General features: G+C 40.4%; 2 protein-coding genes across 7 annotated transcripts; both read right to left on the reverse strand.

Moving 5' to 3' along the window:
* Positions 1-12: 12 nt before the first annotated feature.
* Positions 13-9,439, reverse strand: tfcp2 (transcription factor CP2). The gene is made up of 16 exons (XM_077610891.1): positions 9,090-9,439; positions 8,666-8,849; positions 8,147-8,298; positions 7,357-7,433; positions 6,438-6,543; positions 5,644-5,750; positions 4,984-5,136; positions 4,778-4,888; positions 4,505-4,593; positions 4,368-4,416; positions 3,628-3,721; positions 2,789-2,879; positions 2,601-2,707; positions 1,607-1,749; positions 920-971; positions 13-843 (listed from the first exon to the last, which is right to left on the reverse strand). Exons 2-16 carry the CDS (start codon positions 8,785-8,787, stop codon positions 806-808), a joined length of 1,491 nt encoding a protein of 496 aa, XP_077467017.1. The 5' UTR covers positions 8,788-8,849; positions 9,090-9,439; the 3' UTR covers positions 13-805.
* A 1,821-nt stretch (positions 9,440-11,260) lies between these two features.
* pou6f1 (POU class 6 homeobox 1) lies at positions 11,261-23,226 on the reverse strand. 6 transcript variants are annotated; one of them, XM_077610748.1, is made up of 12 exons: positions 23,012-23,224; positions 22,310-22,389; positions 20,105-20,184; positions 18,710-18,881; positions 18,480-18,616; positions 16,987-17,215; positions 15,661-15,905; positions 15,445-15,567; positions 14,146-14,376; positions 13,928-14,066; positions 13,663-13,831; positions 11,261-11,756 (listed from the first exon to the last, which is right to left on the reverse strand). In XM_077610748.1, the coding sequence occupies exons 4-12, from the start codon at positions 18,870-18,872 to the stop codon at positions 11,411-11,413; spliced, it is 1,782 nt and encodes a 593-aa protein (XP_077466874.1). In that variant the 5' UTR covers positions 18,873-18,881; positions 20,105-20,184; positions 22,310-22,389; positions 23,012-23,224; the 3' UTR covers positions 11,261-11,410. The 6 variants fall into 6 exon arrangements, with proteins under 6 accessions (XP_077466874.1, XP_077466865.1, XP_077466883.1 ...); XM_077610739.1 differs by having other exon boundaries at positions 18,710-19,636; XM_077610757.1 differs by lacking the exon at positions 20,105-20,184 and having other exon boundaries at positions 13,928-14,063; positions 23,012-23,226.
* Positions 23,227-24,849: the final 1,623 nt, after the last annotated feature.

Here is a 24,849-nt window from a genome sequence, read left to right on the forward strand (position 1 = left end):
AGGACATTGTTTTTGTATAAAAAAAAGTTTATTTTTGCTGGTATTTCAAAGTGACAACACTGTAACAAGGTTGTATATGTACCAAGGTTGATGAGACGGAACAGATATCTAAACTGTAAGTGATCATGACAAGGGAGGACTAGCATAACTCAAGCGCGATTCAGGTGTGCTCCAAGTTTACACACTTTTTACCAGTTGGGTAGATAAATATAAAACATTTAAACTCTGAATTTAATGTTTCTTGTTAGGAAAATACTTTTGAAATAATCTAAACAAGAAAAGTTAATTGACAGCAATTTGCAAGTGCTGTTTTTAGTCACCCAATTAAGTACCATAATTAATGCAACTACGAGCTAGTAGATGCTAATCGTGTTAATAGCAGAATTGTACTTGCCATTCAAGTCCTTGATGTCACTGGCTGTTAGCTTTTCTTTTAGTCCTGTCCTAGCCAAGCACTGATTTTTTTCCGTGGTGTTCCTGTTTGGATTTTGTTGTTGTTGTTGTTAAAAGAAACTTTAGCAGCACAAAGGACACAGTGGTGGCACCAGCCAAACTCACTTTGGAGACATATAAAAGGATGAGGACAATGTAGCCATGTTGGAAGGGGAAACAGCAAGGTGAAAAGGCGTGATGGGTTTCATCACCATGGTAACAGAGTCAACCCCTCCAATGTAAAAAATGAAGAGACCAGGTGCGCAACGTTCCTCAGAGTAGTCTCAAGAGGTTTCCTGCGGCATCTCCACGTGATCGAAACGGAGAAAAGGAGGGTGAAGCTAAAAAGATGAAAGGGACAACTGGATCCGGTTCACTTAAGGATGATGTGGTAGCCATCATTTGAGTCGTCTGGCAGAACAAGAAATGGAAATGTCATTGTAAAAAAATAAAATGACTAGGTAGAGAAAATGGTAGCAGATCAAACCTTTCATCGTGTCCAGAACAAAACAAACTTCATCCTGGAAGTTTTGAATCATCTAGGAAGTAGAAAAAGAAAGCAAACGTTGAAGATTGCAGGTGCCGAAGAGGAAGCAAATTACGCACGTGACAAAAAACACTTGCTTGCACTTGACAAAGGGAGGGAGAAATGAAATTTCCTCCAAATACATGCAACTGCACCTTCATCAGTCACCATTCATGATTTTGAATGGGCACAGACTGAGAATAAACAAGTGCTGTCTCCAATCAAAAAATGGAACCCTATAACGGACCATGTGGCAGTGTTTCCCAACCTTTTTTTAAACTGCGGCACACTTTTTGCATTGAAAAAAATTCAAGGCACAACAACATCTGAAAATCTTTTCATTTAAAACTATGTTGTCTATATTAACAATAGTAGTTCTCAAAGTTTTATCAGCAGGAATCACATCAAGTCTAAACATCTCTAAACATTAAATTTCTTTTAATTCATTTTTGGGTGAAGGCAGAATCGATCGCTGGAAAATGATTAGTTGTATTCAATTTTGGGGGTAAAAAATGTATTCTAATACATCTCCAATGGCCCTATATTATTGATGGATTATCATGAATCCTTGTCAAGTCTGCTCGCCGTGCCAATAGATGAAAAAGAAATATAAAGATTTTGGAAGATCGTGGACCTCCCGAAGCTCACCTCATCACTGACGAGCACGTGGATGCCAGTGGGACCCTGTTTGAAGATCTGGTTGATCTGTCGAGGTGAGATGTTGAAGAGTTGAGCGATCTTTTCGGTCAACTCTATCGCTGTCAGGTCTTCCAGGTAGATGGCATGATATACTGCAAACGGAGAGAAACAACTTTTATCCAAAAATAATGATGGATTATAGCATCATTGTGACTTTACTGTCATGGTCTGTAATTTGCCCAAGTACATTTACAACAGAAAATAACTCAAAACAAACCTAAAATAGCAATCAAGCCTGTAATTAAAATTACAATTACTAGTTGATGTTGCTGTTAAACCACCGCAAAAAATTGTCCAATTTTTTATTACGAAAGACCAAACACGATCTGGGTTAGTTCGAATATCAGTTCATAGAAACCGTTCTTTACCCAAGAGCATTAGTGTAAATGGCAAAAAAAAAAAAAAAAGAAAACCTAAAAACATGGCAGGGGTGGCCAAGTCCGGTCCTCGAGACCCCCTATCCAGTCTGTTTTCCATATCTCCCTCCTCTACCCGAATCAAATGATCAACTCATCAGCAAGCTGTCCAGAAGGTTGATAACGATCCAGATTATTTGATTTAAGTGTCTTGGTGGAGGGAGATATGGAAAACAGACCGGGTAGGGGCTCTCGAGGACCGGACTTGGTCACCCCTGACATAAGGGATCGTTAGTGTTTCTTTTTTCGAAACCCTTCCCGTTATTTCCATTTTCACACCGTTTCCGGAGCGCCTTGAATGGCAAATCGGAAGGCAGCCTGGCCTGTATCCCCCCAATGTAGGATGTGATGTTATAACTGCCCAGTTGAGCTGTACCTGGACGACATTTCGTTGTACTATCAAGGTATCGATAACTATGAGCTATCAATTCCAATTTTCAATTTGAGGTACGAGTTGCTTTCCATTGATTCTATTTCTATCTTAATGTATTTTTTTTTCTTTAAGTGAAAAACAAGGCGATACTGACTAAAGAACGTGTTGTTTGCAGCATCTCCGTTCTCATGTTTTGTCTGCTGGTCGAGTGCCGGCTGCGACTCCTGACACACGTAGATGGTTAACCTTGGACGGACTACCCTTTAAATAACACACAGAGGAAAAATTAAGAAGGTTTTCAGAGACCAATCAACAAACTGTCGCATGCCTAACTGTACTCACCGTCCTTTTAGTGCATTGAATAGTCGGATGCCGTCTGCTGGGCCACAGATTTGAATGACGTCTTCCCGGGTCAGCTTCAACAAATCAGCTCCTGGTAAAGACAACTAAAAAATTAACACTGACAGGAAAAACAATCAAAAAATGCCTCTTGAATTTTACGAAGAGCAGTTCAGCCAACCTTTTTCACAATGTGACCAAAAAAGACCGTTTTGTGATTAGCCATTTATTTCCTTTAGACCAAGGGTGTCAAACTCGGGTTGGTTCGCGGGCCGCATTAACATCAACTCGATTTCATGTGGGCCGGACCATTTTAGATATAATATTTAGATTATTATTATTATTTTTTAATTGGATTATAAGAACTGGATCAAAAGCCTTAAATATTACATTTTTTATAGATATAAAACTGTTTATTTGAACTTTTTTTTCTTAGTAAGGGAAAACATCTAATAATCATCAAACTTTTTTTAAATTATATTCAATATTAAAGGTGAAAACCGAAAATATTTTTATATATTTATTTTTAGATTTTACAAAATGCTTTTGACCTAAAAACACCAAAAGAAAAAAAAAGATAAAAAAATTGCAATTATTGATTTAAAAAGGGGAAAATCGGGAAATATAATATACATCGATAATCTTCATTTGAATTTGTTCCTAAAACAGAAAGTTGGCACTCATGATTTACTTACTCGGGCCACACAAAATGATGCGGTGGGCCAGATTTGGCCCCCGGGCCGCCACTTTGACACGTGCTTTAGACAGAGCTTATTTTCGTTCCTTTAGATTTCATATATAATATCCGCATCCAAAATCTTTACTAAGGAATGAGGTTTTACCTGAGAAATTGGTGAAGAGTCGAGAGAATGGCGTGAAGCGGTTTCTGAGAAGCCACTGTTGTGCATCTTGTGGCGTCGCTGCAGGCAACAAATTCTTTAGAAGGGGGGAAAAAATTAAACGTCGCTTTGGCAGCTCAATCAGTGAGCAAGTTCTTTTTATTTGCTCCACCAAAAGAGGTTATTACTTTTGTCCCGAATATTTGTTGTATATTTTTGCGTAAAACACAGAACTAGGCAAGTACGGAAATACCTCAAAGTATTGGAATGCACCAACAGGGAGGGACTTTGTACAAGAATTTAGTTTCATTGTGTTTTTTGTTATTTCTAGACCGCTGAGATGATGAGCGAAAAGGTCTCCCTTAGTTTCTATACTTGGAGCCTTGTTTTTTTTTTTGTCTCGTGGCTGGTTAATTAGATTAATTGCTGATCTTTGGTTCTAATGTTTGGGCTCAAGGCTGATTTTTGATTGATGTCCAATCTAATTGAACTGCAAATCTAGCAGCGAATGAACATTTCGTTCAGCCAGTCTTCTTCAATTTCACTTGGATCGGTATTTTACTAGTGACAAACTCATTTAAATGAATGGATCGACTGCAAAGCACTTTGTGTAACGTTGTCGGTAAAGAGCTTTATAAATCATTTTTGATGGATTTATTGAAGATGTGTAGCTCTGCTGATTTTGAGTATTCTTTAACAACACGCACTTAAGAAAAATAAAGAAAATACGCCGCTGTACTTACGTCAAGCACTTGAACAACAGGCTCAGGCTGGTGGATAGGCGATCCGTTTCTAAAAACAGCGAACAGAGGAAAGACTAAGTCGGCACGCACGAAGAAGGTATCGACGATTACGGAGTTACACCAAGAACGTTCTTTACCCTTCTGAAACTGTGAAGCTGTTCTGCGTGCTGTTGAAGCCAGGTGATGGAGAGTTGTTGATGTACGGGACCTCCGGCCACGGGGAACACTGTGAAGAGTCCAAAGGTTCTGTTAGCGCATCAAGTGGAACCCGCTTTGGGAGAATGATAGAACGAGAAGATTTATGGCCACATTGGGGAAAGAGGGAGCAATTTAACAACTGTTGGGGTTTGGAGATGATTTTTAAAATTTCATTTTTATGATCGTTATCGAAAGGTTATTCATACACTAACCTCTGTAAGTATTGTAGTGTCATAAGATGGCTGGTATTTTTCTTTCTCTTGTGGTGCCCTCTTCTCCATCTTCTCCCTGTCCGTCTTCTGCTTTCTGTCTGCGCCTTTAGGCTGGAAGAAGCGAGTAAGATGGAGTCACTAAACGGATGACATACACCGGCAAATGGAAGTTTGGACTTGTGTGCGGTCTCGTCTATTCGCCTCACCTTGAAAACTTTGACCTGGCAGGAAGCGGAGTGGAGGTGCTCGGTGTACTCGCTGCTTTCGTTCTCTTTGAACGTGTCGATCTGGATCCGGAAGGGAACCCCTTTTTCCCCGCCGTGCTTGCGCATGGTGAATTCTGTGCTGATGCAGTGAACCTACCATTGTTGAATGGATGGATTACCCCCCAAAAATTATGAAAGAAAAACATTCATTGAGATTTAGAAGTTATACAAAAAAACGTTACAGCGAGGGTAAGTGGCTCAGTTATGTTAATAGTAGTTTGCGATAAATCATAAGCTTGGCCTTCCTTGCTAAGAAAAATAGATGCAATTATAAGTAGGGTACACCATTAGCCTGTATATATTGGTTAGGTTCCTATACTACATATCTCCTCCAAGAGCTGTCACTTTATCCTTGAGGGGATTTTGTGTGTCCCAATGCCAAATACCGCACACTGTGTGATAGTTTAGTCTCTTTCAGCAATGTCATTGGTTCGGCTCTGGCTTAAAGGGCTGCAGAAACGTTCATCAATTTGACAGCTGACTCTAGTTCTACCTCGACTGTGTTGTTGTTTAAAATCAGCAGGGTTCTTGCTTTTATCAACAAGGCAGTCATATGTAACAATTTCAAGGAAAAAAAGTCAATCAGGAGTATATTGCTACCTGGATAAAAACTGAGGTTCTTTTTGACGGTTCCCAAAGGAACTCCACAGTATTAAGCTGAGTAGGGTTAGCCCGAGGGTCGATAATGCCAACTGACATGGGGATATCTGCAACAGATCAATGCACAACAGGCTTTTCACAAAAAGCAAGCTTATACCACGCTACCGTATTTTCTCGCATATAAGCCGTGTTTGTAACAAAAAAAATGATGACTGTATCAAGGCTACGGCTTATATGTACACAAGAATTGCTATACTTTTTCCACCAGTAAATGTCGGCAAAGTAACATTTACTATTTGTTGGTTATTTTGTTTTGCAGTACGGAAACAACCATTACTGGATGAATTAATTCCTTATGATATTGAGCCTAATATTGTGCGTTTGATTCATACAGTATCTCAGAAATACCACATGATTGTTCTTAAGATTTTCCCTTCAAAGTAACACATTTGTACTCCCTATTAAAACCATGAATATGGAGGTGAACATTGTGAATCAGGGGGTGGCTTGTACGTGAGAAATTGTAAAATTAAACGATTTTGAGGCCATTTTAAGGGTGTGGCTTATGTGAGTAAATACGGTATATCTACTCTGTTGCAAATATAGGTTATTGGCTTGAAACGAACAGTGGGTAGTGAAAAGAAACATGGGAGATTGATTTTCTGTCTCACTTTTTCTACACTCTAAAATGTCAGATTCTCCCTCTAGGAATTAGATGCTAAAATAACATTGCTTCTGTCAGATAAATGAGAACAGCCTGCAAAAACTGTTCATAAGAGTTTTCAGGTACCTACCCAGGTCCAGAATGCGATCCCCGGGCCTGTTCCAGCGCCAGCCTTCCAGCTGCTGATGCTCCGTGTACTGAAGTCGACGGTCGTGAAAAACCACACGAATAATGCTCTGCAATTTACATCAAGTTGCAGGTATTAAAGATTTGGGTGTTGCCATCATTTCTTGACTATAATCTACATTGTTGGATATACATTACTAGTCCCATTATTATTCTACGGATGTCACAAAATTGGAGTACTTGGAGGGCACCATCGTGGTCTTGCACGTATAAAATATGTTGCTTAAAATGTAGTTTTCTGTCAGATCAGATCTTTTACAATGCACTTTTTAGATTATTGGGAATAAAGGCCAACTAAAAAAATCACATATTTACATATTTCATACGAATTACATACAATGGTATGTAAATGTTAGGGCAATTCTGACAATTATTTCCCAATCTTAAATTGTTGGGTGTTTTGGTTCAGCAACTTCATTTCAATTAATTAAAAAGAAACTGATGGATAGAGTAATGTTTCAAAAATAAAACCACTTTTACTGGGCTAACAGAAAATGCACATTATGCATTAAAACAACATTATAGAGGTGCATAAATCTTGAAACCCCAACAGATAACAAGAATTGATATTCACGAGAGTTCCTTTTTAAAAAAATAACAACTTTTAGATGTTTCTTATGACTTCCAATGAGTTAGTAGATTCTGTAAAGAGCTATTTACTACTTAGTTGCTATATTATTTTTCTCCATTGCAACACAGCTGATTACAGCTTGATACGATCATGTTTGAGAAGTTTTGAAGGGAACTGTGTAACATACATCATGTAGTTCAAAATTTGTGAAGTTATCTTAATGGACACCAAATGTAAAAAAAAATCCACACAACGATGCGATACTTTGTTTACATATGCCCGAGTAACGCACCTTGACCATTTTACCAGATATTTCCGGAAGTTCACCAATTTTTCGATTATCAAGCATGATAACTTCGTAGGACTGCCCTGTAACGACAAATGCACAAATAATCAAGAGTGGTTAACGTAGAAATAGAGGTGTTATTAATAAGACGTGTGCAAATTTTCCTGCACTGGCACCAGCAAACACAAAACTGCAAGTGACTGAGTACGCAAACGCTCTATTATTTGCCTCATTTCCGATCTTTTACAAACATAGAAGGGATTCAAAGTACACACAACGTGTAGAGGAACACCCCCTTGTTTTTTGGATTTTTGCAGTTAATCGACTTAACTGGCACAGTGTTTATTTAGAGGTTTACCAATATCTTCGTTCAATGTTTTGTATCGGTAAGACTAAATAGTTGGCCATTTTACATATCTGACATATGTCAATATAGAATTTTTTTGACATAACAGCTTTTTGAAGCCTTAGCCAACATGTTTCTGAACCTGAAGTATCTACACTTGGACATTGAGTACATCAAACTAATAACTCTTTACACTTAGCAGCATCCAGTAAATAGCTTTCAGTTCCGAAAAGGTTGTTTACATCACTCCTCGTTTTTAATTGCGCTTCATCTTTAGAATGCATGTGTATACACTATGAAAATGGCATGTACATTGCATATTTGTGATTCAGGACCCACAGATTAACCTGCATTTGTGGAAAGGAAAAGTTGTCGCTGTCACACGAGCCCTTCTCAAAAATACGAATTTATAACATACCATTTTAAATACAGTTTAGTGATCGTGCTGACCTTGATTGAGGTAGGTGAGAGTTTCGTCATGCAGTTTGACAGCTGGCGATGTAGCAGCACACAAAACATACTGGAAGGGAGGGATCTCGTTGTCGGTATCTGGAGGCAAGTTGGATTCCTCCTGTTTGAAGATTGGCAGGGCAAGTACGTCGCTAAAGGTCAGACAAAGACGTGCTGTTAGTATATATACAGAAGTGACAAAGATGAGCAACAACACATAGTTTTTGTTCCTTTCTGAACTTTATCTGCTGCAGTTCATCAATTCCAATCACGGCAGCAAGAGCAAATACCAAAGGAGCCAAGTGGAATCTCGTCTCTCTTCCCAACACAGCAATTTATAATTTGTTGCTGACGGAGAAGTTCGAGCACTCACGCCATACCTTCTTTTGAGAACCTATGCTCGCCCACCCGTGCCCCCTTTATGCCCAGAAAACCGGGTGCGTCCACACAGCTACATTCCGCTCATGTCAATGACAGATTTAGTATTAGTGTCATGTAGAGGAAAAAATGCATTCGTACCTCATCGAATATGCCCCGGCACCAAGTTCCTGACCGATGCCCGACAGGCTGGCATCAAAGTCCTGGACCAGTCCGGACTCAATGACTTCGTCCGAGAGTGGCAACTTCAGAGCCCACGCCATGATGACTGTGTGCGGGTCTCTATGGGGTTCGGTTCTGATAGCACCCTCAATCGAGTTACAACCTTCGTGAAGAAAACTTGGCCATTATTGTATCAACTTGATCATTATTATCAAAGCACTGTCCCCAAACACAAAATCGAACAAGCTTTCAAACTGGCAAGAGAAGGTAATTATGGCGAGCGAGCAAAGTTGTAATCTTAGTTGTGTGAACTTCCACGCAACATTACACCACATGCTAAACACGGTTGGCCACTTATTTTCATTTGGATAGGGAATGATTCGCTTAAGACTGCACGAGTTACCTTACAACGAAGGCGAGCGTGGCTGCTGGCTATTAGTGCGAGGTTTTCATGCCATCATGTCGTGCGCCGTCGCTCCACAAGCACTAAAATAAACATGTTTAGCTAGCGATGCTAAACAGCTAACCGCGGCGATGCTAACAATTGGCGCCTTCTGGCTTGCGGACACAAGGTTTCACAACAGTATATAGTTGTTTACAACAGGATTTTATTTAACCGAAAAGGGGGCTAAATACAGCGCTAAATAAAGACCGAATTATGTGTCTCTTTTCTTTATTTATCGAGTTTAGGAAACGGAGTAACGCTAATTTCTGTTCATGGCTCTTCTTCGTGGTAAGGGGCAAAGCGAAATGCTGCCCTCTATCGCTTGGAAGTAGTACTAGTTTATTGGAATATATATACGTATTCCTTAATTTGACCATACTATTTTTCACCAAAAATGTATTTTTAATGGATTTATCGTAATATTTTTGGGGGAAATAAAACAAAACTCTACTGAAATCATTTTTAAAAAACACGCAAAATGAATTATTTATAGAAAACATTCAGCATTGAATTTAATAAAATAAAAAAATACCTCGGAACATTTACTTGTTATGAGTCGTCTTTAAATTAGTCTATTTGTCCATTTTAAAATCACAACTCGCCCTAAAATTGTGTTTCTATCACTGCGTCGGTCTAATTGAATTGTATAATCAAATGTTTTCGCCACTAAGGAGATAAATTGGTCCGAACGTCAAAATGTTCACAAAAATCCTTAATTAGTAAAGACACTTTATTTACATTTTATAAAAGACAACAAAATTATTTCCCTCACTTCTTGATTATTTTGTCAAATATTAGTTTTTGATACCATATTTCTTTAGTGTTATTTACCAATATGTTTCCATACATAACACATACAAAGAAAAGCTAAACATTTGTCTAATAGATCATTTGTCTTCTCAAAATATATGAAAAAAAATCCTAAAGAACTAAATTTTTGCCAACATCAATATTCCACATTTACCCATTCTGTGTTATGAATGTTTAGAAGTGTTGCTTCATTATAATATCAAAAAAAAAAAACAGTACAACTAAAAATACACGTGGTCCTCCAATATGGCTGTACCGTAATAGAGTACCACACCATTAACATGTTTTACCTCCTCAGGAGTCGTCAATAAAGTGCAAATAATCATGAACAAATGGCATAAAAGTTCAAAATAACTGCCAGAAAGTAGCAAAAAAACATCATACAACACCAGCAATAAATTCACATAGAAGTAATCAGGTCCGAATGTATCCAAAATGTGATTGATGTACAGCTGAATTGTTAATATAATATAATGAGGTACTTTTTTGTATTTTTTTTAATTAAAAAAAATCTTTCTGGAGATGAAAATTTAAATTTTTTTGTTAATCACTGAACAAAGACAGACAATGCATGAAAACAGCAATAGTTTTTGATGGAATAATGCAGAATTATATCAAGAAAACACGTTTGCATTAGTGGCCTCCTTTATACGCAATAGTAATAATAATTCATTTATTAGACGAAGGACTTGAACCAACTTCAGACAACAATTATAAACTATTACCATAAAAAGTTACGACTCGGTAAACTTCAGATATTAAGCAAACTATCAACCAAATGATTGTCCCTAAACTATGGCAGGATTTGTTATGACTCTATTGACGTGGGTTCATTTATTATCACAGTTTTTGTTGCATTTCCATGTCAAGTGAAAATACCAATATAAATCTATCTAGATTTGTTTTTTTTGTTTTTTTGTTGAACATTCTTACCGGTCCTAAAATTGTAAACAAAAAAATAAGTTAACCACAAAAACTATGCGACTCTGTGTGCTCGTAAAATGAATAAGAGCAATAATGTGCAAGGTGAGATAGTTGATTGTCATGAATCGAATTTTGAAATAATTATTGTCACGCAGCTGTGAAATCAAGTTATAACCTTTGATACTGGGTGAAAAGTATTGAAGAAAAAAAAGTCACCTAAAACAGAAGTAAAAGTGGAATATTGTCGACGATTAAAAGTCAAAATCCCAAACTTGTGAAGGCATCCCAGAAAGACTGTCAGGGTGTTCCATGCTTAATATTCCTTAGGACTCGAAATGTGAACAATAATGCCAAAAATGTTTGTTCCTTACCTTCACGTATATTCTTTTAAAAAAAAAAATAGGATGACCATGCACTTAAAGTATACAGTACGCTCATCCTTCAAACTTGAGGGCTCACTTTAGTACTGACTTGCACAAAGTCATAAATCACGCGGAACCTCCCTAATTTTGGTATTTACAATGAAATCCAGCAAATGGCATTTTCTACTGGATCTGAAAAATGTTAATCTTGCTTGTGTTTTTCAGCGTCTGTCGCCGGTTGCAGAACCAAACCCGCACCACCTCTCGGTCGTAGTTAAGCTCCTTTGCGATTTCGGTGATCTCCTGGCCCGTCGGCAGCGAGTTCTTCTCAAAGTAGGAATTGAGGACTTCGATTGCTTGAGGTGTGAAACTAGTGCGGCGCTTGCGTTTCTTGGACGGCTCGCCACCGACAAACTCCATGAGGTTCTGTTGGCCTTTCTGGTTCCAATGCTCAGCTTCGGCGAGCCACTTCTCCAACACGGGCTTCAACTTCTGGGCGCTCTTGGGGGTGATGTCCAGCTTTTCAAACCTGCGGCAGAACGGCTTTTCATTTCATTCATTTCACCTACGTAACATTTTTCCAATTTATCCAACGCGATTTCTTCCTTTTGGGATGCACCTGATAAAGCTCTCGTGTAGTCTGTCCCTTTAAATAATGTTAACGTTCTAGTTAAAGAATGCATTCATACTAATGTTAAATTGGACGTACCATATTTTCACGACTATAAGGCGCACCGCATTATGAGGCGCAGCCTCAATGAATGACACATTTTAATTTTTTTTCCATATATAAAGCACACTGGATTATAAGGCGCCCTGTCTATTTTGGAGAAAATTTAAGACTTTTAAGTGCACCTTATAGTCGTGAAAATACGGAAAATACATTATTTGTATATATCTAAATATTCAAAAAGTCAAATATACAGAGTCAATGTTCTACTGTAATATTTTTATAATCCCAATTTTGAATGAATGCAAACAGTGCCAGTTTTCCTTAGTATCAACACAGATAAGATTCAAAAACAAAAACCTGGCTTCACGTTTTACTTCCTCTATTTTCCAGAGACTCTTATCTTCTTTGTTTTATCTTTTCTGTTACACAACTGCAGCTTCTTCTTGTTGTGCCAGGTGACATAAGTGCAATGCTGCATAACCATGACAATGTACCATAAGCCACTCAAACGTATGCTAACATTACAAGTACAGTGTACACACCCAATCAAAGTGGTGATTAAAACTGGTTTGAGAATGAAATACACTGATCACATGACCCATTAAAATCGTTTGTTCATCAAAACTTGAAAACAACAGGGCAGACCAAAACTTTCTAGAGAAATTCTCTCATTACAAATGTGTCTTCTGTGCCCCCTGCTAGCAAAGCAAGATGACAAAGCTAGTTACAAAGAGAGACGAGACAAAGCGCTTTCTGTTCACAGTTACGTGGGTGTTTCATTGTATATAAAACGTTTTTATGACTACAGTCATACCTCGACATACGAGCAATTTGAGATACGAGTAAAATTTTGGGCAAATATTTATCTTGAAATACAAGACAAATTTTGATATACGAGCATACAGCGGACACGAGAGGCTGCTCATAAGAACATCAAGGGGACTGTCTTTCCCGTCGCAACTCCCTCGTGTAATGTCTCTACGAGCACTGGGCGGAGCGTTCCATTTTTTTCAGTGTTTTTTTTCTTGTTAGTCAGTGCGAATGGCGGAGCGATCGCTAATACGAGAGGAGTATATACTACTTCTCATTGGCAAGTGGCCGTGCGTTATCCTATTGTGAGGACATTTGTGTGCATCATTTTGGGAATATTTTGAAGGGAAGACAAAAGCAAACAACCCTCAAAAAGGGTGCATCTGAAAGTCAGGGTGGAGGCGGGGCAAATAGAGCCAACCCAGGAGAAGAAAGGTATCAAAATTAGAATTTAGTGTAAGGTTAGATTAAACTTATTTTTGAGTGTGTCTGCATCGTAATCCAAGTTCATTTAAATTTGTTTATGTTATGTTACGAGCGCGTTAGCGTGCATAAAGTCCCCCCCCCCCTCTCTCCCCTCCACGAAATCCGTCTAATTTTAATACTATTAAACACATTTCAGTACTATTAAACCACTAGTTATTTGTTACTTTGTTAATAGATGGCGAATTAGAACAAATAAAAATGTTTTTCCAATCCAATATCCTGTTTTTGGTGTTTTTTTCAGAGGGTTGGAACGAATTAATTTGTTTTTAGTTCATTCCTATGGGAAACGTTCATTTGAGTTACGAGTAAATCGACATACGAGCTCAGTCCCGGAATAAATTAAAGCTCTTATCTCGAGGTACCACTGTACTTATGTGTGTGCACGCTATGGTGAAACTTTGAATCTCATTGTACTCGTATAATGACAATCAAGGCATTCCATTCATATAGCAATGGCATAATTTACCTGCAAATGGCAGACTGGCTGTAAGCTGGGCCCTCTGTGGCGGTCAAAGCCTGCCCAACTTGAGTCTGCGTCAGTCCCAACGAAAGCCGACGGATTTTGAAATTCTTGGCAAACTCGCGTATTTCTTCCAGGTTGATGCCCTCCTCGCCGCTGGCAGACGGATGGGGCTCTAAGGCGGGCGATATACGGCGCGTAAGGTAGTGCGTAACATTCAAGACGACATGATAGTGATCGGTGTTTACATAAGAGGGGCTGTTGTACGTACTGCTGACGAGCTGGCCCACTTTGGTCACGTCGCCACAGGAGATGGGGAGCGATGAGGATGGCGAAGTGGTGCTTTTGAGTACTGACGGGTGCGGGGTGATGACAACTGGCAACTGGGTGGCAGCTGTTGCCTGTGTCTGCTAGGATTGTGTACACAAATGAGTCACATTTTGCAACAAAAGGAGGCGCAACGTGACGAGGACAAGGCATTGCGTGTACCTGAGGGACTGGTTTGGATGTTGGAAGCTGGACGGCGGCTTTGGGCAGAACAGCAGCGGAGGCCGCCGCCGCCGCGCCGTTTCCGACCGCGGCGAAGATCTGACCCTGGTTATTGAGGAGGAGCTGTGGGGTGACAGTCTGAACCTGAAAACCCTGGAGGGGGAGGGTTGGAGTGGCACCTCCTCCAGTAAGTGAAGCTGGGTTCACCAACAAAGGAAGAGTTCCTATCACCTGGGAGCAGAGGATTTGAAATTCTAAAAATTAATGCATTCAAAGTCGAACGGGCAGAACATTATCAAACTGTTTCTATTGAGCAGCGATGAATTAGCAACTGATAACATTTAATTTCCCAGGATGGCTCTTTATTGACGGAAGAAGATTGTTTAGCTCCTGAGTGCGACTTTAAAGATAAATATTACAATTGAGGCACCCCGGCGGCTGAGTGCTTAGCACATTGGCATCATAGTTGCGAGTCGTGGGTTCGATCCCAGGTCGGACCTCACTGTCTGGAGTTTGCATGTTCTCCCCGGGCTTGCGTGGGTTTACTCCGGGTATTCCCGTTTCCTCCCACATCCCCAAAACATGCAGACTAGGCTGGTTGAACATTCTAAATAAGTGTGAATGGTTGTCTGTCTCCTTGTGCCCCTGCGATTGGCTGGCCATCGATTCAAGGTGTCCCCGTAGCTAGCTGGGATAGGCTCCCGCACCCCCCGCACACCTTGTGCAGATAAGCAATTCAGAAAAATTAGGGGATATTACAATTGAATTCAAGTATGCTGCAATTCTTATGATTTGTATATTATTACGCGTCCCGGCGGCTTGAGTGGTTAAGCACGTCGACCTCACAACTCTGGGGTCCTGGGTTCAAACCCAGGTCGGTCCACCTGTGTGGAGTTTGCATGTTCTACCCGGGCCTGCGTGGGTTTTCCCTGGGTACTCCGGTTTCCTACCAGATTCCAAAAACATGCATGGTAGGCTGATTGGACTGAATTGTCCATAGGTACGAGTGTGAGCGTGAATGGTTGTTTGTGTCCTTGTGCCCTGCGATTGGCTGGCCACCAATTCAGGGTGTCCCCCGCCTCTGGCCAGAGTTAGCTGGGATAGGCTCCAGCAGCCCCTTCAACACTAGTGAGGATAAAGCGGTTCAGAAAATGAATGAATGTATATTATTCCAAGTGAATGTCAGATATCTGATTGACACCAGAGAACTCTTAACAAGTTGTGAAACTATTCATACATCTGGTTTCATAAAAGTGATTTGTATTCCCCTCATCTTCAGCTTTAATTCCTAAGACCAACCTGCCCCTGAGTAGTCGTCAGGATCTGGCTTGGCAGGATGTTGGACATGGCGTTGGTGATAATGGGGCTGGAGGTGAGGGAACTAAGAAACTGGTTCTGCACACCAAGCGCTGCAGCATTAATCTGAGTCATGAAAAGAAAATATTTAGAACAAAATGCTGGCAAATTAAGGAATGTGCTAAGGTTAGAGCTAAATCCTGATCTTGACGCCTTTACCAGTGCAGGATTGATGGAGAGTCCGGCCGTCTGCAGCGCAGCCACTGATATGTTGGAATGGGTAGCGACCGTTGCCGCTGGAGTCGGTTGAGTCTCTTGAGAAGTGGAGATGACAACGGGTGTCGTCAGAGACGTCGAGCCACCGCAGAGCTGTTGCAAGGCTGTGTGCACTGGCTGTGGAGACTGGAACACCGCCTGAGGCCCGCTTTGTAGTTGGGGTTGGATAGAATTCAGGACAGTCGCAGCTGAGGGGGTAAATCACACAAAGCGGTTTGGACGTGCGGCAGTGGGACGAACGCAACTAGATTTAATTATTTCAAATAAACATAGGCGTAGCTCCTTAGTTTTTCAAAATCGGAATGGTAAAGTTACTCCCGTACTTACTGTTTATTTTAGGGGGATTTGGTGATAACATACTGTACGAACATTGTTTGGAATTGCGACTTTACGACGGATAGCTTTAGACTCCAGCCATCTTTAAAGTCCCGGAGAAATTTAGGGGATGTGGTCCCTGTAAGAATGAAGCTCCATCATGAAATGAGGACCTCTGTGGTGAAATCATAAAGTCATGTTTGATGAGAACTCATGAGTCCAATTTATATTCAATGAGATTTTTCCTTTCCATCCCGTCTGCCAATTACTTCCCTTGTTGAAATATAATTTGATTTATAATGAACCTGTTCCCAACTGCAAATTTGGGGAGGAATGAGAATTCTTTGAAGAAATGAATAGAATAAGAATAAGACGCTGGAGTTTTATCGAAAATTCAATCGGTTAAGGGTGGGCAATTTAGGCTAAAAATTAGACCGCGATATTTCAGTAAAATGCGTGATGACAAATTTTTGACAAAATGGCAAAAGACAAGAATTTTACATCTTACGAAAGACGCACGGGCTTTTACTATATGCCATAAAATATTGCGGAAACCATCAACATCATTAGCTAGCAAGTTCACACTAATTCTCTAGTAATCAAGATTTTCAAAATACCGTATTTTCACGACTATAAGGCGCACCGCATTATAAGGCGCACCCTCAATGAATGACACATTTTAATTTTTTTCCCCATATATAAAGCACGCGGTTATAAGGCGCCCTGTCTATTTTGGATACAATTTGAGACTTTCAAGTGCGCCTTATAGTCGTGAAAATACGGTACTCATTTGAGGACAATGGCGCTATTGTGCTGCTCTTGCGCTTCAAATTTGCCAGGTTCAACATAGATCTGTAGCCACGTTTTCCACATCATATTTGTGCAGCCTAACAACCAACCAAGACTCAATTGAGCAAGGATAGTGAAATCGTCAACGGCCATCCCAAACGCTACCTTGAAGGCCAGCAAAGGGCAGTTTAAGAAGGTTTCCAGACTGCGTGGTGGCAGTGGCCAGTCCAGAGAGAGTAGCCACATTAGTTGTAGGCAGAGTGAGAACAGCAAGACCCCCCTGGCCTCCAATGGAGCCCGCCATACTGATGGGGATAAGCAGAGGCTGGCCCAAAGAGCCGGTCTGGGCCAACATGCCCATCATCAGAGAAGCAAGACTTTCTTGGGATAGGACCTGTGTGGTAAAATAAAATATATCAGATGACGACGTTGTGTATCCCCAAAACCGTGTGGAGCCTAACTGTGAATACCGTATTTTCTCGCATATTCGTTAGCCGCCTCCGCGTATAAGCTCTATCCTTAAAATCGTAGAATTTTACAATTTCTCTCATATAAGTTTTTTTTCCCGTTAGTCATTGCGAGGTGATCGCTAATACGAGAGTTATACGTATATGCTACTTCTCATTGGCAAGTGGTCATGCGTTATCCTATAGTGAGGACATTTGTGTGCATCATTTTCGGAATATTTTGAAGGGAATACAAAAGCAAACTACCATCGATAGGTTGCATCTGAAACTCAGGGTGGAGGCGGGGCAAAATCCGCCTAATTTTTGTTCTATTAAACACATTTTAGTATACTATTAAAACACTAGTTATTTGATACTTTGTTAATTGATGGCGAATTGGAACAAATAAAACATTTTTCCAATCCAATATCCTGTTTTTGGTGTTTTTTCAGAGGGTTGGAACGAATTAATTTGTTTTTAGTTCATTTCAATGGGAAATGTTCGTTTGAGTTACGAGAATATCGACATACGAGCTCAGTCCCGGAACGAATTAAGCTCGTATCTTGAGGTACCACTGTACTGTATACATCGATTGCTGGATGGCACATTCCTAAAGAGTGTTTCCTGCCCGTTGACAAATTCAAAAAGGAAGTCTGGTTTGTCATTCCAAGATAAGATGGCAGCGCCCTGAGCGAGCAACGGCAGGCACAAGTCGGTGAGTTTTTTCACATTTTATGCAAGATAAAAAAAATTCTTCTTGAATTTCATTCATAGTAGCATTTCATAAAAACATTTGTCTTGCTTTATGGCCTTAACGTCCTTGTCACCTTGCACTTTCATCAAGTCTAATTTGTGCGCATATAAGCCGTACCTTTGATTCAGTCATTTTATTTAGCGACAAATACGGTGTATATGCAAGAAAATACGGTAATTGTGTTGATCATGAATGTGGAATAGTTTGGACACCCCTGTTCCAGTGCATTCTTTGCCTCAAAATCGTTAGTTAAAACAGGTGCCAGAAGGATATTTCATGTAGATTCGACATCTCAATGAATTCTAAGTCCTCTCAATGTTCTTAGGCATACCATGCATTGATTACACGGTAGGAATGAATTGATAGGAATCCTCCAGAAGAAATCATGACTTGGGGGAAACCAAGAGGATCTGTCCATTTTGAAAATGATGTTTCATGGTGAAAGCTTGAAGCCGTACCTGAGGACAACTTTGCAACGCGACAGGCGCAGTGGCCGCTTGAGGCTGCGGTTGGGATACGCTGATGGGCACAGTCGGATTGACGGTTTGAACCGCGGGGTGTTGCGCCTCTCCGGACGGTGATTGCTGTTTGCCAGCTAGCGTAGGATCACGACAAGTGATGAGGCAAGGACTGGCAGATTTCATAAATTTTGCGAATAAAAAAATAACAAGTGAAGCCCCCCGATTACCAGCGTTCTGCGGCCCAGCGTGGTCGTCCCGTGGCTGACTACTCTCGGGTTGTGGCTTGCCTTCCTCTGTTTTGATCTTGCTCCTCTTCCCTTCAGATCCCGATGAAGACAAAGATGCATCGACCTCAACCTCTAGCACACGTATCGTCTCATGGCCAGACATCACAATGACCTGAAGGCAAAGGATTTAAAAGGAAAGTAAATGGATGACAAGAGAAAGAGGCAGTGAAACTTGGAAGGCAAATGTCTCCACTACCATAAAACAAATCCAAGTGTTTTAGCAAAATTGTTCAGGAAAGAAACCTCCAAATTCTGAGTTTGGAGTTCAAAAGTTCATGTGCGGTCGATTGGTCGCCGGTCTTTTGGTCGCGGTCTTTTGGTCGCCCCGACCGCGACAACAGGCGACCAAAAGACCGGCGACCAAAAGACCGACGACCAAAAGACCGGCGACAAAACAAGGTAAAACAACACGGTCTACGCATGAATACAAGCCAACACTGGCTATGGGCAGTTTCACTGAGCCGACGTGTGAGTGTATAAGAGTTTGTATGTACATGCGTTGTCCCTTTAAGAAGCTACGTCAGTCAGGGTCTTAACAAGTTCTCCAACAAAAAACAATAAAAGTCTGTGAAATTTGGAGCTTTTCTTTAGCCTAATAATTACTAGGGCATTAAGTATGACTAAATAGTAATTCGCAGTTTGTATTTAGGGAATTTCAGCAACGATTTAAATGGTAATTATCACTTACCTTCCGGGCGACCAAAAGACCGGCGACCAAAAGACCGGCGACCAAAAGACCGGCGACCAAAAGATCGGCGACCAAAAGACCGGCGACCAATCGACTGTGTACCCAAAAGTTTGTTGTTTTAGGACGCTAGGTAGATTGTTATGTGGTGGTAGATAATGTATCCCATTCCCGTTGGGGAGCTACAACACAAAAATGTAAAATTCCTAAAGATTCAAACGGCGATCCTTCGTTTGCACACATTTTTGAAAAAAACTATGTTGCAATTAACATTAATCAGACTTTTTGTAACTGAATTTCATCCAATTTGTACTGATTACTAGCATCTAAAAATAAAAAGTTCCAGTGAGAATGACTCGGTAATTGACTTTTAATTAATGTAATTAATGTTAATAACCACCACCACTTGACAATAATACAAAAATAACAATGATCTCGTCTCAATTTAGTAAAAAAAAATCAGTCAAGTAAGTGCACATGTATTCATTCTCCTGGTGGCATTTAATTAAAATACTGCGGGGAGTTGCTTAGGTTGCACTTGCGCAAGGAAAGATGAACTACCTGAAAAGATCAAGCACATCCTTTGCAAAGTTTTTTTTAAGTACAAGGAGAAAGAGAGTGCCAGAGGAAAAAGCAGGAATGATGCATACCTGGTCAAATTGGGCAGGTAATTTGAACGGACTGATCTTAAATGGCTGAAAAAAGACTTGTGCTCTCAGACAGTGAACAGCTAAAGAAGAACAAAGAAGCCAAGCATGTGATACCACAAAACGAAGAAAGCCTTCATACAGAAACATGAATAAACAATGGAAAATATCAGCTGATAAGCAGCTCGAGCAAGACTTGCTTTAGAACATCCCTGAGCGCAGCAGCCATTTTTGGTAGGGATGTCCCGATCACGTTCCCGAGTCCAGATGACCTGATTTGGAGGATCTCAGAAAATGAATGAAATCAAGCTCTTTTCAAGGCTGTTTTTGCAGTTGATCTTAGTTTGCTTGAATAGTGTAAATATAAGTATATTGCATAAATACATTTATTTTTTCGATTTGCAATATCCTCTATATGTCTGGAATATCATGTTGCCTCGTAGCCCTTAAAAATAAAAATCCATTTTAAAAAGCCGATCTTTTTCACCCGATTCCGATCTTGTGAAAACAATGTGATCGTACCCGATTTCCGAAGACGTGATTGGATCGAGGACATCCCCAGTATTTGGACCATTCAACATGAATGTGCTACGGGGCGGAATTTATTATACAAATTGAGCACATACAGTAAAACGCAGAGTAGATAGCCATGGTTTTTTCCCACAGTTTATAAATATAACCCCAAAAACAAACAAGCAAAAGCAAAATCAATGATTTGCTCCAGTGTGTACATCGTCAACCAATTACACCACATTGACGAAAAGTATCTTCGGATTTCCCAGCACTGTTAAAACTCAATGTTGATTGACTATGTATGCTGTGGGGCACGTTATTTTTTCTCTTTCTTAATTAGTACATCAAATTAAATGACGTAATACGCTTATGGAAAAAAGAGAGCCCAGGAGTAAAAATCAAAATGATTTTTGGATGGCAAACATTTGCCTGACAATGTCCGGTTAATTAGTTATGAAATAAAATTAGAACACGAACAAAAATATTGATTTATAACACAGCTCCCAACCACTACTAATACCATTACTACTACAGCTCCATCTAACGGATGTGTAACACAATTTCCTACTGCTACTACTACAGCTCCATCTAATGGATGTATAACACAATCCCCTACTATTACTCCAGCTCCATTCTAAAAGATGTATAACACAATCCCCTACTACTACTACTACTACTACTACTCCAGCTCCATCTAACGGATGTGTAACACAATTTCCTACTGCTACTACTACAGCTCCATCTAATGGATGTATAACACAATCCCCTACAACTACTACTCCAGCTCCATTCTAAAAGATGTATAACACAATCCCCTACTACTACTACTCCAGCTCCATTCTAAAATGTGTACAACACAATCCCCTACTACTACTCCAGCTCCATTCTAAAATATGTATAACACAATCCCCTACTACTACTACTCCAGCTCCATTCTAAAAGATGTATAACACAATTCCCTACTACTACTACTCCAGCTCCATTCTAAAAGAAGTATAACACAATCCCCTACTACTACTACTCCAGCTCCATTCTAAAAGATGTATAACACAATCCCCTACTACTCCTACTAGTACTACTACTACTACTCCAGCTCTATCTATTGGACGTATAACACAATCTACTACTACCACTACCACCACTACCGCTACTACTGCTATCACTACCACTACTACCACTACTACTGCTACCACTACCACTACTCCTATTAGTACTACTACTAGTACTCCAGCTCTATCTAATGGACGTATAACACAATCTACTACTACTACTACTACCACCACCACTACTACTACTACTGCTACTACCACTACCACCACTACCGCTACTACTGCTACCACTACCACTACTACCACTACTACTGTTACCACTACCACTACTCCTATTAGTACTACTACTACTACTCCAGCTCTATCTAATGGATGTATAACACAATCTACTACTACTACTACTACCACCACCACCACTACTACTACTGCTACTACCACTACTACCACTATCGCTACTACTGCTACCACGACCACTACTACTACTCCTACTACTACCACCACCACATGAAAAAATGGTAAAGTAAGTACACATATCCATTCTCTCGGTGGCATTTCAAACACTGCTGGGAGTTACTTCGGTTACGCTGGATCAAGTAAAGCTGAACTATCTGCAAAGATCCACAGCATCCTTGAAAAAGTGCCTTACCTGTTCGTTGACAGCAAGGGGGGCATCACCGGCAGGAAGGTCCTGGGACTTCATGGCTGGGTTGTACCACCTCTATCCTCCTGCGTTGCAAATTGACAGACAAATCGCTCGATTTTGATACGGTCAATTTCAGGGAAACACTTGGAACGTTTTAGTATCCGGGGCTATTTATGGGGGAGACTATTTGGAGGGGCCTATAAACAGGCCCCACTGTATTGCAATTGGATGCAGAGGAGATGGGGTGGTGGGGGGCGTTTACTTGTCTGGGGGACCAATAATTAATGATGGCGAGCATTAGGAGAATGCAAAAATTGACAATCAGAAGGAAAATTGGGCTGATGCATTTCCTGCCACTGGGGTGCGTGCAGTTAAGACATGCGATGTCCCAAAACTTTAGCGTGTGGGTAAACGGTCTCGCCGCCATATAACCCCCACTCCCACCCCCCATTCGGTATCCAATCAAAGTCTCGTCGGTCACTTTAGGACATCCGCACCAGACTGCCATATTCCCCCGTCATGATTCGGTCTCTTTATCATAAATATATAAATTATGCTAATATGCAAACATTGCATATTAACCCCAACTCATTTCCACTCGTAGTTGGACTGCTGAACGCGAACGAAGCGACGAGAGTCGTGTTTTTTCCAAGAGTATTTTGTTGTTGTTATTGTTTTATCATTTTTTTAAAATGGTTAACTTACCGCTTGTACGGGGTCCTTGTCACAGTTTGGTTCGGTCGTAGCTAATTAAAAATGCACCTCAGCTCCCAGACAGGCGCAGTGGCTGCACACACAAAAGCCATTTGCATTGATAAGAAGGAGGGCTGCAATGTTTTGGGGGATTTTGGCCTCTCGTCTCGACTCGCAGCGATGCCAACACTTTGCTTCATGTCCCCCGCCCCCCTCCTCCAAAAAAGCCCCCCAAGCTCCCATGCGAGGCCCAAAGTCGCCGAGAATCGCCCGAAATGTGCCCCTTTCGCCACTACGTCATGAGCATAATTTATGCAAGAAAAAAAATCTTGCATTGAAAATGTCTGCCGCGAGTTGAGAGGCACCGCGGCGCTCTTAAAGGGCCAGTGCACCAAAATACGCCACGGACAAGGACGGCTTTCTTTTTCGTAGCAATTTGCATATTTTTGCCACAAAGTCAACTACTAGGACGAATACTGTTCTGGTTTCAAGTAAACGTGAATATCTCTTATGTTATGATGTTATGATAGGTGTGTGTAGTTGAAAAAAATACTTGAACCTTTGACAGAGCAGTCATTTAACTCCAGTGGCGGTCCGTGCATTTTCTCGTAGCGCCTTCAACGGGTAAAATCCACTTCCTAGCAGGTTTTAATTATCAAATACAAATACTGGAGCTTTTCAGACATTACAACTGGGCCGGGGGTGATTTTCCCGGGAAAAGACAGCGATGGACGTTAATGACGAAACGGCAAAAATTGCAATAAAATGGGGTAAAATCCACTTCCTAGCAGCATTTAGTAATTAAATACAAACACTGGAGCTTAAATACAAACACTGGAGCTTTTCAGATATCAGAACCGGGCCCACAATTGAAATATTAATTAGGAATACATAGCCATAGTTTACTCACCAAAAATCCTTTTTAACTGTACACAATATCCATCCTCCTTTCTTTCTTCCTTCATTTCTATCGCCATCGAAGCTAATGCTGAAAGTCGAGCCTGTCCTGTCGTGTTTCTGGCATAGTCCGTCTTGAAAATGGCTTTAAATCAACACAACAATATATTTGCTCGCTACAGATACAGTTTGGTAGCTCTGGCGTTGTGGTGTTGCCAACTTGAAATCTGATTGGTTAAAGCAACAGTCTTATTGATGCTTGCTTAATGCAGCAGAGCCTGCAGAACTGATTGTGAAGGCCTTGAGGCAGATTTCTGACCCTGGCAACAAATAATGGCTGAAATGTGATTGGTTAAATGCTTCAATATTAAAACACACATCTGGAAGCAGTGCAACCAGGGGGAAAAGCAATGAAAGGAAGCTAACAGACAATTTGGAATTATTTAATAAGTATTGATGGACAAAATATAATATATGATTCAGATATTTCTTAGGCCAGCAGAGAAGGCATTGAAGGCCCTGACGGCCCGCCACTGTTTAACTCATTGGTTGACATTGACAGCCAAATAATGGTGACTGTCAGGCCTTCCCAGTCATAATGGATTGGACGTCTAGTGCCGTCAGTGGCACCAAGGCATAAGCATTCACAGCCAGTTCTCTCATCGTTGTCAATGACAGGAAATGAGTTTATCGTAGTATTCTCTTATTTATTTTCTGATTAGTTTTAAAAAATAAATAAGCAAAGAACCACTAAATATTCTCTTTTATACTCAGGCGTATTTAATTTACTTTTTAGAATTATAACTTAAATAAAAAGCTAGTCCCCCTTATTTAAAATGTTTATCTGTTTGTATTTTGTATTGAAAAGAAAAAAGGGAGTTTTTGAAAACTTTGTTATTAATGATATTTTACGATTTATTGACTTTAAAGTGTTTTGTAGCCAGTGTATTTCT

This window comes from Stigmatopora argus, chromosome 1 (assembly GCF_051989625.1).
Source record: "Stigmatopora argus isolate UIUO_Sarg chromosome 1, RoL_Sarg_1.0, whole genome shotgun sequence".
NCBI classification, from domain to species: Eukaryota; Metazoa; Chordata; class Actinopteri; order Syngnathiformes; family Syngnathidae; genus Stigmatopora; species Stigmatopora argus.

What these genes read in the sequence shown, in the direction of transcription:
- tfcp2 (XM_077610891.1), bottom strand. Translation starts at nt 8,787, where the DNA reads ATGGCGTGGGCTCTGAAGTTGCCACTCTCGGACGAAGTCATTGAGTCC. An exon ending in TATCTGGTAAAATGGTCAAG is followed by an intron (nt 6,544 to 7,356) that starts GTGCGTTACTCG and finishes TGTAAATTGCAG; the next exon opens with AGCATTATTCGTGTGGTTTT. An exon ending in ACACTACAATACTTACAGAG is followed by an intron (nt 4,594 to 4,777) that starts GTTAGTGTATGA and finishes GACTCTTCACAG; the next exon opens with TGTTCCCCGTGGCCGGAGGT.
- pou6f1 (XM_077610712.1), bottom strand. Translation starts at nt 20,251, where the DNA reads ATGTTTCTGTATGAAGGCTTTCTTCGTTTTGTGGTATCACATGCTTGG. An exon ending in TCTCCATCAATCCTGCACTG is followed by an intron (nt 15,568 to 15,660) that starts GTAAAGGCGTCA and finishes TTCATGACTCAG; the next exon opens with ATTAATGCTGCAGCGCTTGG. An exon ending in AGTGGGCCAGCTCGTCAGCA is followed by an intron (nt 13,832 to 13,927) that starts GTACGTACAACA and finishes CGCCCGCCTTAG; the next exon opens with AGCCCCATCCGTCTGCCAGC.